The sequence below is a fragment of the Lolium perenne genome, chromosome 7, assembly GCF_019359855.2.
Source record: "Lolium perenne isolate Kyuss_39 chromosome 7, Kyuss_2.0, whole genome shotgun sequence".
NCBI lineage: Eukaryota > Viridiplantae > Streptophyta > Magnoliopsida > Poales > Poaceae > Lolium > Lolium perenne.
Window position 1 is genome coordinate 258,065,853 of NC_067250.2, and position 14,754 is coordinate 258,080,606.

General features: G+C 48.8%; 1 protein-coding gene and 1 non-coding gene across 2 annotated transcripts; both read right to left on the reverse strand.

The window, feature by feature from the left end:
- Positions 1 to 1,662: 1,662 nt before the first annotated feature.
- Positions 1,663 to 1,734, reverse strand: TRNAP-AGG (transfer RNA proline (anticodon AGG)). Its single transcript has one exon. It is a non-coding gene; the product is annotated as a tRNA-Pro (tRNA).
- Positions 1,735 to 3,611: 1,877 nt separating this feature from the next.
- LOC127313530 (uncharacterized) lies at positions 3,612 to 4,681 on the reverse strand. The gene has a single exon (XM_051344017.2). The coding sequence runs from the start codon at positions 4,522 to 4,524 to the stop codon at positions 3,922 to 3,924; it is 603 nt and encodes a 200-aa protein (XP_051199977.1). The 5' UTR covers positions 4,525 to 4,681; the 3' UTR covers positions 3,612 to 3,921.
- Positions 4,682 to 14,754: the final 10,073 nt, after the last annotated feature.

Below are 14,754 nucleotides of genomic sequence, written 5' to 3' on the forward strand. Positions count from 1 at the left end.
ATTTACCTTCATCCTGGAGAAGGACGAAACCCGTCGTCGTTGACATGGTGACGGCGGCGGATGGGTGAGGGAGTGGTGGCGGCGGAGCTTCCCGTCGGCACTGCACTAACCCTAATATGTGGGTCGTCTGGTGGGGCGAGTGGCAGCTCAGGGCAACCTCGTGATGAGTGCCACTGGCCCCCACCACTCTATATATTGCAGGCGACAGGGGCCCACCAACTAGCGAACGGTTGGGCGCCCCCGATCAGGGCGCGGGCGAGGTCAAGGGGTCATGCTAGAGCCGTTGGCTTTGGTGCGGTGGAGATCAATCCTAACAGCCTGAATTCTGCGCTAACTCCTGCAAAAAAAAAATACTCGTAGTTAGCTAGCTTCTGTCCAATCAAATAGATTGTCCCAAGGGCGCCATATTCTAGGAGCCCAAGTTATGCTATTGAAAATGAGAAGTGCTCCGGTGTCCCCCCCTGGTTGAAGAGATAAGTTAGCCAAATAAGTTTAGATAGCTCACAGATGTTTCACGTTTTGGAAACAACACCCCTCAACTTCAAACTGACACAGATTAGGTTCAGCACGGTGCATAGATTACAAGGGTGGGTGTGAGCCTGTACCCAGATTCGTATGTGTGCGTGCGTTTGTTGCTATTAGCTTATCTTTGAACTTGCTAGCTAGCATATGATAATATACGCTGATCTGGTTGACCATTAAGATGCATGCTATCTTGATATAGATTTATACATTCGCGTATTGCTAGAGGTTTACCTAGGTGTTGTACACGCGACTCGACGGAAAGTCCGGTCAGCCCCGGGTCCATGGTGTTCTGTGCACTGTTCGATAAGTGCACGCCTTGTTCGTGGTCGTGGACCTGATGTGCGGACCGTGCAGCAGAGGAGCTCCATGACGTTACCATAGAACAATTTCCTCGAGAAAACCCGCTCTTCAAAATTGTTTATCAGAGTTAAGAGTGAATGACATGGTTTTAAGAAGTTGAGGGGGTTAACTGTACCACTTTTAACTTGAAGGGGTATTGTGTTTAAAACATAAAACATCTAGGGATTATGTGGAATGATTTTAAATTGGCCTACGAAGAGGTATCAGAAGATCCTAGCCATCCGCAAAAAACAAAGGTTGGAGAGGGGGGACACCGGAGCAAAAGCCATTGAAAATTAGTTCCTCTAGCAGTTTCGGTTTGAGCATTCCGTTTCCTTTTTCAAACTCCACTTCTTTTCATATAGCAATCCCTGATCAAAGAGAGAACAATATCCATTTCAAAACATTTCTAACGGATTCCTTGGTTCGGACCGACGAAGTAATGGCACTCGATTATTATCAACACGCTGAATCCTATTATCGTTGTCATCTGCGTTTTGTTTCAGTCAGACTGTCACAGTTAGTTAAACCATTTGTACGTGGCCAGAGCTTTGAGTTTGTTTTCTATGATGGCGCGTCCCCACTTCGCCTGAAAACTGATGGTCGTCTCATATCGATGAAGCAGGAGTTGGTTTGGATTGTAGTGACAGCTAGTTTTGATCCAGCTGCACAATTCTTCTGCAAGTCCACACAAAGCAGGAATAACAAAACGTTGCTATGGGTGTGTTGTTACGAGCTGGAAGGAACCAAATCCAAAAGGGAATCGAAGATTCCTTTCATACAAAAAGGAGCAAAAATGGGGCATTCCGAGAATTGAACTCGGGACCTCTCGCACCCTAAGCGAGAATCATACCACTAGACCAAATGCCCTTGAGTGTTTTGTTGATTGTACCGTATCTTATTACCGTACGTGAAAAGTGCATTCTGCAAAAATACCCCATACAAGAATTGCTGCTTCAATGAAATAATCGCATTTTGTAGTCATGTTTTTGGCGTAGCAGTTCGTGTATGTATTTCCTTACTTGGTGAAGGGCTTTCTCACACTTTTTGTCACAACCGCCACGGATCAAGACACTTTTGTGTGCCGTACATCGGATCCCACATCCCGTTGTGCGATATAGGCACTGGTGGTGCCGACGGTCGCAAAGGCGACACAATCGTCAGCTAGGGATGCGCGAGTAGTCATGGCGACGGTGGCCTCCATGTGTCATTGCGGTAGGGGGGCGACCCTCGATGACCGCAATAAGGAGATCAAGTGGCGCATTAGCGCATATGTAGGCGCGTCAAGGAACAACAGCCATGGTCACCAGAGGCACTCGCTGGCTGTGCAAATAAGTTTTTTTTTTCGTTGCGTGGGCAGCTACCATTGCATGAGGATGCTTGAGGCGCCATCGGCAGAGTATGGCGCTGATGAGGACAAAGGCACATTGACACTGTTGGTTTCCGCCAGCTTCTAGCACTAGCGCAAAGGCTCTGACGGTATTGTGAATTGTGTAGTGTGCTTTGTACCGATGTGGAGTAGCGGTGGCCAGTTCTGCGCTGAGACATGGGCGTCCCATAACAGCCGTGGCAGTGGTCTAAGGTGGGAAGTTGTCCCAAAAGTTTCCTAATGTCATTTTGGCCTAGCGCGGAGTACTGACTGATGCAACTGACGACCAATATGCTGATTTGAACATTGCTTCGTACCCGAGGTGAAAGCCCTTGTATTGGTCTCATAGGATCAGCTCAACTGCGACAACTATGTGTCATTTCCTTGTTGAATGTGTTATCTAATTGCTATATTATGATGGTCTTCATTCGTTGGTCTTGACATATATTTACAACCTAATTTGTATCTATAACTAAAATATGTCTAAATACATTTATATTAGCGATAAGTAATTAATAATATGGATCTTGGAACCTCCAAAGTTCCAATAGCACAGTCTGAATTTCTTGCTATGTCACCCTGTCAGTACATATGGTAATGGAAAGAAAACTGCAATACAATCTTTGCAGCTCCTAGCATTCTCACAACTTTCTCATATAATACCCTAGGAAAACCGGTACCGCGTATGCCAACTCTCTCAAATCTGGCCACCGTGATCAAGGCATCAAGCTGTACGTAGCTAGCTAGATACTATATCACAAGTGGATCAACGAGAGTTCTTCTAAATTTCTCCAAGTAGAAGTGGTCTGCATGTACGCAATGAGTTCTTTCGAATCAATTAAGCACATAGTTCATAAGATCATTTCCATTAGTCGTCTTGATTTGGTAGAAGAAACAAATTTATTACTTGTGTGAACCTATCAGTACATCTATATATGTATTCCTATATTTGGCAAAGGGCTTGACCCACATGTTTTTGTTACCCCTTGAGCATGATAAAGTTATCAAGACTAGACCCCCACAAGGTTCCACATATTAGTCTGAAATTTCTCGCTCTGTCAGTACATCTAGTCAAGGAAATCTCCTTATCTCCTCGATGAAAAATTGATACCGGGTATGCCAAGTCGCCAACTCTTTCAAATCTGGCGCCACGGTGATCAAGCTGTACATAACTAGCTAGATACTATATCGCTAGTCGATCAACCAGAGTTCTGCTTAATTTCTTCTACTAGCAGAAGTGGTTTGCATGTACGCAATGAGTAATGAGCATTGAGCAGGATATGTATTCTTTGGAGTCAATCATATAGTTCATAAGTTAATTAACCAGCTGTTGCAATCACCTCCCTGTCAATTACAACTTGCACACAAACTAAGCGAATCAACAAATAAATCAATTTCATATATCTCGTGGGTGCACCGATATGTTATTACAATTAATGTACAGCAAGAACTGCAACCAAAACCAAGATTAACACCAAGCACATAAAATCAATACCGCAAGAACCTACACTATTAATTTACAGCTTTCGGAACCACGCTAGATGACACCGGGCTAATTTGATCATCGTGTGAGGGGGAGCATGCGAGTTGTTCATGCAGAAACCCTAATGCATTTTGAGTGTAGAAGATTTCTGAGTTCTGACGTACTTCTGAACATATGTCACCACCGGTTGAGGGGTTTGATCCGATCACTGATTCTGCGAGGACATCGGCCCGAAGATGTCGAGGAAGGCAGACGGCGAGCCGAGCGCCTGCCCGCCGGCGGGGCTCAAGAAATGGTCGCTGACTTGGTGCATCCAGGGGGAGATCATGGGCGTCTCGCCCTTGAGCGCGCCGCCGCGGAGCGGGCTGAGGTCGGTGAACAGGAACCCCGTCGTGGGGGACGGCGACGGCCCCGCCCACGACGGCGGCACGGCCTGCTGCTGCAGCCTCGTGGCCGTCACCGACACGGACACCGCAGGGCCGGGACGGTTCAGGGCGCGCGCCTTGACGCGCACCGGCTGCGCGGACCTCCCGCCGGCTCTCTCCGTGCCCCTTGGGGACGACGACGTCGACGCCCTCTCCTGCCCGTCGTCCCCGGCGCCCTCCGGGCCGGTTAGTCGCTGCACGAGCGACATGAACTCGTGGGCCTCGACGTGGATCACCTTCGGGGACACCATGTAGATGATGACCGGCTTCCGATTCTGCTGCTGCGACGGCGAGGGCGACGACGACTTGCCGATCTTCCGCGACGCGCCGTGCACGCCGAGGCCCCTATGCCGGGCATCCCCCTCGTAGCTCGTTGCGGCCATGGAAGGAAGGACGTACGGGCCGGCGACGGCGACGACGATGGATACAGCTAGCTACCTTGCGCGGTAATGGAATGGATATGTGCGACTTGACTTGAGGGCGAACACGAAAGGTACGAATGGGACAGCAAGAGGTTTAAACCGATCTATCATCGGTGCTGTGGGGGCAGAATGGGTTATATAGCCATGACGCCGTCGTGGCCTCTTGGAGTTTTTATGGCTAAATCGAATGAGACAAGAGTTTTGAGGCGCGGCACGTGCTCATGTTTCATCCGGTGTGGTCGCGTCTTCGCAGCCCCAGTTGTGCTGCATTGTAGACACGCCACCATCCTTTTTTACCAGCTAGAAGAAACCCATTTGATGTGTAATACGTGATGATGTTTATTTACAACAAAATATGATGTTCGGTAGTAACAACACGTGTTGAATATATATGAGAAAGTTTTTAATTAAATGATCACCATAAATTACGCACGCACATGGACAAGACTTGGAAAACCCTATCCGCTACCTCCCTTGCCTCCGCCTCCAACCTACAGTATCTTCCATCTGTTGATCGCGGCACCTCGTGTGCTTTTGCGGGACATGGAAGGCTACCATCAACTGGGTGGCATAGCATGTGTGGTTAGAGTTTGTTTCCAGGTTATGTTTTGGTCATCGGTTGCTGGTGGCGAGCAACGACGTTACACTTGACAAAATTTGGTGTCAAGTGTTTTAGATCGATTTGAGACACTAGTAGAAAACCTCACATCCATCTAAGCCATTGGTACCGGTTCCCTTACGAACCGGTACCAATGGGCCCATTTGTACCGGTTTGAGGGCTCAGGTGGGCGAGGAGCTTTCGTACCGGTTTGGTAGGGGCTTTCGTACCGGTTCGTGTTAGGAACCGGTACGAAAGGTCTTCGGCCAAAATTAAAACGCGTGGTGGGGCCCGGGCTGGACCTTTGGTACCGGTTCGTAACACGAACCGGTACCAAAGGGTACCCAGCCATATCAAAAATCGCCCAGATCGTCCCGAGCCCCCTGGCTCTCATTTTTCTCTTCTTCCTCACACTCTAAATTTTTCTCCACCTCTCACACACTCCAATAATCTTTATTTTTCTCCACCATTTTAACAAGATTAACGGCATACATCTATCCAAGGGTTAGCAATATCATCCTTCCTTCCGGCGTTCCTAATTTAGCTCAGTTCTTTGGTAGTTTTAACTCGTACTATTTTTGTAGTGCAATCAAGGTGTTCGATGAAATGCCTAAGTTAGTGATTTTATTTTTTTATATGCAATTTGAGCTGAAATTATGGTATGTTTTGTAGGTTTTAATTAGTATCATCCCCGTCCTCACCGCCGTCGATCGCTAGCGTCGTCCCCTAGCCGGCACGGTACCACCTCGGTGAGCCCCTCTTCTTTTTTATAAAAAACAATTAGTTTTATGTGATGAACTTGAATATTAATTAAGTTGGTCACTCATATATCCATGATGTTGTGTACTTAATGATTTTTGATATACATATAAAATGCAGATGAGTCGACAATGGATGTACGGTGACCGGTGCCATCCCGAGTTCATTATCGGCATGCATTATTTTCTCAACGTGGCCGAGGCAAACAGCAAATCGAATGGTTTCATGTATTGTCCATGTAGTTCCTGTAAGAATATGAAGGATTACTCTACCTCGAAGACCCTTCACGTCCACCTGCTGGAGAATGGTTTCATGCCCAGCTATAATTGTTGGACCAAGCACGGAGAAAGAGGGGTTATATTGGAAGACAACGAAGAAGAAGAGGATAGTGACAACTATCCCAGCTTATTCACTGAAGACGGTGGTAGTAGAATGGGGGAAGACGAAGTGAAGAAGAGCTCATTTTCGATGAGCCGATTTTTGATGACCCGGATGACGATTTGGGTCGGGCCATTCTTGATGCGAAGATGAACTGCGGAAATGAAAAGGAGAGGTTGAAGTTGGAGAAAATGTTAGAGGATCACAACAAACCGTTGTACCCAAATTGCGAAAATGGTCAGAAAAAGCTGGGTACCACGCTGGAATTGCTGATGGAAGGCAGAGAATGGTACTTGACAAGGGATTTGAAAAGTTGCTGAAAATAATAAAGAAGATGCTTCCAGTGGGAGAACGTGTTGCCCTCTAGCACGTACGAAGCAAAGAAGGTTGTCTGCCCTCTAGGATTAGAGGTGCAGAAGATACATGCATGCATCAATGACTGCATCCTCTACCGCGGGGAGTACGAGAATTTGAATGCATGCCCGGTATGTAGTGCATTGAGGTATAAGATCAGGCGAGATGACCCTGGCGATGTTGAGGGTGAGTCCACCCCCAGGAAGAGGGTTCCTGCGAAGGTGATGTGGTATGCTCCTATAATACCACGGTTGAAACGTTTGTTCCAGAACAAAGAGCATGCCAAGTTGTTGCGATGGCACAAAGAGGACCGTAAGAAAGATGTGATGTCGAGACACCCCGCCGACGGGTCGCAAGTGGAGAAAAATCGACAGAGAGTTCAAGTCATTTTCAGATGACGCAAGGAACTTAAGATTTGGTCTAAGTACGATGGCTTTAATCCTTTCGGGGAGCAGAGCTCCACCATAGCACCTGGCCAGTGACTCTATGTATCTATAACCTTCCTCCTTGGTTGTGCATGAAGCGGAAGTTCATTATGATGCCAGTGCTCATCCAGGGCCCGAAGCAACCCGGCAACGACATTGATGTGTACCTGAGGCCATTGGTTGAAGAACTTTTAGAGTTGTGGCGTGACGAAGGTGTACCTGTGTGGGATGAGCACGAACAAAAGGAATTTAACCTACGAGCGTTGTTATTTGTAACCATCAATGATTGGCCTGCTCTTGGTAACATTTCAGGGCAGTCAAACAAGGGATACAATGCATGCACACACTGTTTAGGTGAGACTGATAGTATTTATTTGGGAAACAAGAATGTGTACCGGGCATCGTCGATTTCTTCCAAAACAACATCACGTAAGAAAGAGAGGAAAGCATTTCGGAGGTGAGGCAGATAACCGAACCAAGCCTACCCGCCCTAATGGGGAAGTTATATATGATATGGTCAAGGATTTAGAAGTGATCTTTGGAAAGGGTCCCGGCGGACAATCTGTTCCGCATGATGTTGACGGACACGTACCCATGTGGAAGAAGAAGTCGATATTTTGGGAGCTACCCTACTGGAAATTCTTAGAGGTTCACTCTGCAATCGACGTGATGCACGTGACGAAAAATCTTTGCGTGAACCTCGCTAAACTTCTTGGGCGTGTATGGGAAGACAAAAGATACACCGGATGCACGGCAGGACCAGCAAAGTATCCACGAAGGAAACAACCTGAATCCAGAGAAGTATCAAGGTCCTGCCAGCTATGCTCTTACCAAAGAGGAGAAGGAGATCTTTTTTGAAGTCCTGAGTAGCATCAAGGTCCCGTCTGGCTTCTCGTCGAATATAAAGGGAATAATAAACATGTCGGAGAAAAAGTTTCAAAACCTAAAGTCTCATGACTGCCACGTGATTATGACACAATTACTTCCGGTTGCATTGAGGGGCTTCTGTAGGAAAATGTTCGAGTACCCATTGTGAAGCTATGTGCGTTCCTCAATGCAATTTCTCGAAGGTGATCAATCCACTTACTCTACAAAATTTACGAAGGATGTGGTCCAATGTCTAGTCAGCTTCGAGTTGGTGTTCCCACCATCCTTCTTCAATATTATGACACATCTCCTAGTTCACCTGGTCGAAGAGATTGGCGTTCTCGGTCTGTATTTCTACACAACATGTTCCCCTTTGAGAGATTCATGGGAGTCTTAAAGAAGTACGTTCATAACCGTGCTAGGCCGAAGGAAGCATCTCCAAGGGCTATGGAACAGAGGAGGTCATTGAGTTTTGTGTTGACTTTATTCCTGACCTTAAGCCGATCGGTGTTCCTGAATCGCGCTATGAGGGGAGACTGCGTGGAAAAGGCACGCTAGGAAAGAAATCAGCAACGTGTATGGACGGACATTCTTTCACTCAAGCACACTACACTACTTAATTCCATCTTGGTGGCTCCGTACAAAGAGGAACACAAGGAGATCTTACGCTCTAAATACCCGGAGCAACGTGAAGATTGGATTGATGGAGAACACATGAAGACTTTCGGCGGTTGGTTGCAAACACGTCTCATGAATGTCACCGATGACGAGCAGCTGTACTTGTTGGCCAAGCAACCATCTTCTACTATATCGACTTTTCAAGGGTACGAGATTAATGGGAACACATTTTACACTTTCGCCCAAGACAAAAAGAGCACCAACCAAAACAGTGGTGTCCGCTTTGATGCAGAAGATGGCAATGGGAACAAGGTCACATATTATGGGTACATAGAGGAGATATGGGAACTTGACTATGGACCTAATTTCAAGGTCCCTTTGTTCCGGTGTAAATGGTTCAACCTGAAAGACGGGGTACAGGTAGACCCGCAGTACGGAATGACTACAGTGGATTTCAAGAATCTTGGGTACGACACCGAACCATTCGTCCTAGCCAGTGAAGTGGCTCAGGTTTTTTATGTGAAGGATATGTCTAGCAAACCGAAAAAAAGAAAAGAAATGCAAGAGGACACATCATACGATGAGCCAAAGCGGCACATAGTTCTTTCAGGAAAAAGAAACATCGTGGGAGTAGAGGACAAGACAGACATGTCAGAAGATTATAATAAGTTTGACGATATTCCACCCTTCAAGGTAAAAATTGACCCAAGCATCATCTTAAACAATGAAGATTGTCCATGGTTGCGTCGCGATGAAGAAGAAAGGGAAACGGGCGAAGAAAACTCAGAAGACTAGAGGAGATGGAGTATAACTTGTGTATCTCAATATGGAAATCACTTTTGTGTAATGATGTTACTGTATGTAAGATATTAACAATGGAGATGGTTGGCTTGTTTTACTAGTTAAGTCACGGGCTTGCAGGGAAATTTTTCCGAGGCGGAACTTCCGAATATGCCATATATAGGGCATGTGCACCAAGGGCATATTCGAGAAGTTCCGCCACGGGTGATTTCCCAACCCTTTCCGCAACATTGTTAGAGGAGATGGAGTCTTCCACGGGCTTGCAGGGAAATTTTTCCGAGGCGGAACTTCCGAAGATGCCATAGGGCGTGTGCACCAAGGGCATCTTCGACAAGTTCCGCCACGGGAGATTTCCCAACCCTTTCCCCAACATTGTTAGAGGAGATGGAGTCTTCCACGGGCTTGCAGGGAAATTTTTCCGAGGCGGAACTTCCGAAGATGCCATAGGGCGTGTGCACCAAGGGCATCTTCGACAAGTTCCGCCACGGGAGATTTCCCAACCCTTTCTTCCATCCATGGTGATGAAACTCTCCATCCATGTTGGCTTGTTGAGCTGCTTCCCATGGTCTATCGATGCTCCTTTTATAGGCAGAGCGTCCTTATCCTGCGACGACTTTAGTACCGGTTGCAGACACGAACCGGTACTAAAGGTTACCCACGCGTCCTTATCCCACCGACAGGGCGTCGTGCGCTACATACTTTATCTCATCGAGCAGGGCGTCCTTATCCTGCCGACAGCTTTAGTACCGGTTGCACCTACCAACCGGTACTAAAGGTTACCCACGCGTCCTTATCCCACCGACAGGGCGTCCTTATCCTGCCGACAGCTTTAGTACCGGTTGCACCCACCAACCGGTACTAAAGGTTACCCACGCGTCCTTATCCCACCGACAGGGCGTCCTTATCCTACCGACAGCTTTAGTACCGGTTGCACCCACCAACCGGTACTAAAGGTTTGCCTCTGTCTTCCCGCCTATTTTCTTCCCACGCTTTCCACCGGTTCCCGCCTTTGTCTTCCCGCCATTTTTTCACTATATATATGTAGGCTTGGCCACCATTTACATATCACATCTAGACTCATATCTGCAAACCTCATCATTCTCTCCCATGGCTTCCATCGCATCTCTAACCCCCCGGGAGGCGGAGGCGCTTTGCGCCTCGAACTACCCTGCCCGCCGGGCGACCGCGTCCCGACCGGCTGGTTGCTAAGCGTCGGAGGCGTACCGGTCCCTCCAGTCCCTCTAGGTGTGGCGCGCGAGATGGCCATCACGAACCACTACTACTTCGAGCTCACGCCAGAGCAGCGGAGGAATCCCCAGTGGCATCCCGACTACAGCCCGACTTGGGAAAGCTTCTTCATCAATCGGCGTGAGAGGGCGCTTTCCAGGCATGAGGAGGGCGGTCCGCCTCCTTCGAACTTCAACGAGGCCGGCCGTCGGCTGTGGTGGCGCGGCCGAACTCTCCAGGGCGTCATGGCCTACCGTGGCCCCCGCCTGCGCTACCCTCAGTCCCAGCCCACGCGTGCTCACCCGCCGACCGGAGAGTACCGCGACCCCGATGCGCCGACGATGATGACGGCGACTACGACGACTACGGTGGCGACTACTACGGGGCTAGGCACGAGTATGACTGAATGACTCCAACGAGTAGAATTTGGCCATGTATCTTTAATTTTCGGTTAAGCTATGTACTTTTAATTCGAGTTCAATCGTAATAAAAATTTATTCCCGCCCTTTCTTTCTCGCCTTTTTTCTCCCACGCGGCGTCGTGGCGGGAAAGTTTCTGCGCGACGTCGTGGCGGGAAAGTTTCTGCGCGACGTCGAGGCGGGAAACTTTCCCGCGAACGGCGTCGTGGCGGAGTGTAAAGAAAGAAATAGAAACAATAAATAGAAAAGAAAATAAATAGAAAAGCAATAGAAAAAATAAATAGAAAAGAAACAGAAAAGAAAATAAATAGAAAAGCAACGAGAAAAAGAAATAGAAAAGAAATATAAAAGAAAATAAAAAAAAAAGAAACAGAAAAAGAAAAGCAACAGAAAAGAAAATAAATAGAAAAGCAATAGAAAAAATAAATAGAAAAGAAACAGAAAAAAAAAATAGAAAAGCAACAGAAAAAAGAAATAGAAAAGAAATAGAAAAGAAAATAAAAAAATAAAAGAAACAGAAAAAGAAAAGCAACAGAAAAGAAAATAAATAGAAAAGCAATAGAAAAAATAAATAGAAAAGAAACAGAAAAGAAAATAAATAGAAAAGCAACAGAAAAAAGAAATAGAAAAGAAATAGAAAAGAAAATAAAAAAAGAAAAGAAACAGCAAAGAAACAGAAAAAGAAACAGAAACAGAAAAGAAAAAGAAAAGAAACAGCAAAGAAAAGAAAACAGAAAAAGAAAAACAAAAAACAAAAAAAAACCTTTGGTACCGGTTGGTACCACCAACCGGTACGAAAGGCCTTTCGTACCGGTTGGTGGTACCAACCGTACCAAAGGTTCTTTCCCCAGAAAACACTTAGCCGCGCGGCCATCTTCTTCTCCATTCTCACACTTAGCCGTGCCGCGCGCCGTTCGCACCCACGCCGCACCGCCGCGCACCCACGCCGCGCCGCCATCGGAGCCACGCCGCGCCGCCATCCGAGCCACGCCGCGCCGTCCGCAGCCACGCGGTCGCCGTCGCCGTCGCCGCGCCCCGCAGTAAGTCCGCCGCTCCCTCCCGGCCTTCTTCCCTCCCCCGCTCGCACGCGCGTCGCACATCCGGCGTCGGCGCCGCCGACTTCGCCTCACCACGCCCGCCGTGCCCCGACGTCGCCTCGGCACGCTCCGCCGTTCCCCGACGCTCGCAGACGCCCACGCCGACGACGCCAAGCCGCACTCTGCGGCTTCGTCGACACCACCCTTAGGGTGTTCGACGAAATGCCGCGAGACGCCCACGCCCATGCCCCTGCCCTGCCGCTGCTGCCGTGCCTGCCCGTGCCGTGCCGCTGCCGCTGCCGTTGCCGTGCCGTGCCCTGCCCGTGCCGTGCCACTGCCCGTGCCGCCGCTGCCGCTGCCGCTGCCGTGCCCTGCCCGTGCCCTGCCCGTGCCCTGCCGTGCACCGCCCGTGCCCTGCCCGTGCCGCTGCCGCTGCCCTGCCCTGCCCTGCCCTGCCCTGCCCTGCCCTGCCGTGCCCTGCCGTGCCCTGCCCTGCCCTGCCCTGCCCTGCCCTGCCCTGCCCTGCCCTGCCCTGCCCTGCCCTGCCCTGCCCTGCCCTGCCCTGCCCTGCCCTGCCCTGCCCTGCCCTGCCCTGCCCTGCCCTGCCCTGCCCTGCCCTGCCCTGCCCTGCCCCGCTGCCGTGCCACTGCCGTGCTGCCGCTGCCGTGCCCTGCCCGTGCCCTGCCCGTGCCTCGCCCCCTGCCGTGCCCTGCCCCTGCCGCTGCCGTGCCGTGCCGCTGCCCTGCCCCAGATCAATAGTACTCATAAAAGTGAACAACTTGGTTAAAGTCAACCTTGCTGATTCAAAGTCAAACTCTTAATATAAGCATGCAAAGTGGCAACTTTGAAACAAATTTTAGATTTCCCCAAATTTTGGAATATTCACAAACCGCCGCGACATAGAGAGAAGAGCGAGAGGAGGAGCGCCGAGTGTTAGGGTTAGGGTCTGTAGCGGTGCCGAGTCCGTGGCGGTGCCGCCGTGTCATAGAGAGAAGAGCGAGAGGAGGAGCGCCGAGTACATGATTGTGTTTTTGTTTGGCATATTCATTTCAAAAGGAGGGCATATGTGTTTGTATTTCACATGATTATGCTATTAATTGCTTTCTTAATTTTGCAGTGACATTGAGGTATGGAGGACGGCACCTTCGTCCGAGATGAGGAGGGGGAAGAAGCGGTGCAGCGATTGATCTATGAGAGTGCCCGTGGTCCGGAACCCGACGATGGAGATGACAACGAGTACGCCGACTTTCTGAATGATTTTGGCGAGGGACTTGAGTCTGAACAAGTTAGAAAAGACAATGAAGTGTCCATCACAAACTCCGGCGAGGTGTATATCTATGTATCAATTAGTCTGTGTTCATCCCTAGATGCATTCATTTATTTGTATTGCACTTATTAACGAATAATTTTTTCTTTTAGCCTTCTGGATCATCGAGCAAGTCTGTTAGAACAAAACGAGGCCCGACGCGGGTGCTAAAGGGCGAGGGCAGGTTAGCCCTCACGGCATTCAAGGCTAATGGTGAACCAGTGGAGCCCAAGGAGTTTTGCCGCAAATTTACAAGTCAATCCGGAGTTATTGTTAGGGACCATGTACCGATCAGCATTCAAGAGTGGCATAAGCCGAAGAACCCGGAGAGTGGTGCTACTTATGTCAACGACGCATGAAAAAATTTCTTTGGGAAACGCTATCGACAAAGTTCAGCCTACCGAAGACATGACGGAAGGCCGGAAGGATAAAGTCAAGGAATGGACATGGAAGAAGATGGCCATACAATTCCAGAGCTTCAAGAAAAATTTATGGGACAAATATAAGAATGAAGATCCAGTATTCGATGATAATACCGAAAATCTAGTGAAGATAAAAGATCACTGGGCCGCATTTAAGGAGTATAAGAAATCGTCTAAGTTTGTGTCCCGATCGAAGAAAATACCGAAAATGCTGCAAAGAAGAAACTTCCGCATCATTTGGGGTCAGGTGGCTACAAGAGTGCCATTCGAAGTGGACAGCGTTTGAGAATAAACTGATGGATCATGGAATCACTCCACGTACATGGGGTGGCCCGAACGGTCCAAGTTCTGGTTGTTCGCTCATGGGGCAGGGTTGGACCCAAAGACAGGGTTGATCGTTGCGAAGGGAAAATGGAAGGAAAAAATTGAGGCAATTGTACCGAAGCTGGTAGATGCAATTGAAAAGGTCGAGAAAGGAGAGTACATTCCCGATCGAGAGAATGACGAGCCGACACTCGCTCTGGGAACCCCGAACATGTTGGACGGGTACGAGCTCGCCCAGGTCTCACCATGAAGGAAGCGTGGCCGGACAGCGCCGACACTTATAGAAGCCGTTCGCGAAAGAAGAAGAAGGACGCCGACATTGTAACGGAGTTGTTATCTAGGGTGGAGGCTCTTGAGAGAAATCAGAGGGCACCCGATCAGCCGCTGTTTCTACAGATCCACAAGCCGATGCTGCCCCATCTCGGCGAAGAAGCGATGTCGGTTCCTCGCATCTTGACGGATGTGGAGGAAGCTACCCCGTGGATTATGTCACGGAGAAGACAGAGTGCGAGCTACAATTCTTAATCGGGACCGCGTACGTTAAGGGGGCGGTCGTCTATGTGTACATTAGTGAAGTTGGAGCAATGCAGCTTCATATGGCGATAACACATGGTTGTGTTCGTGTCGGGGTGGATGACGTTGTTACGGGGTTTGAA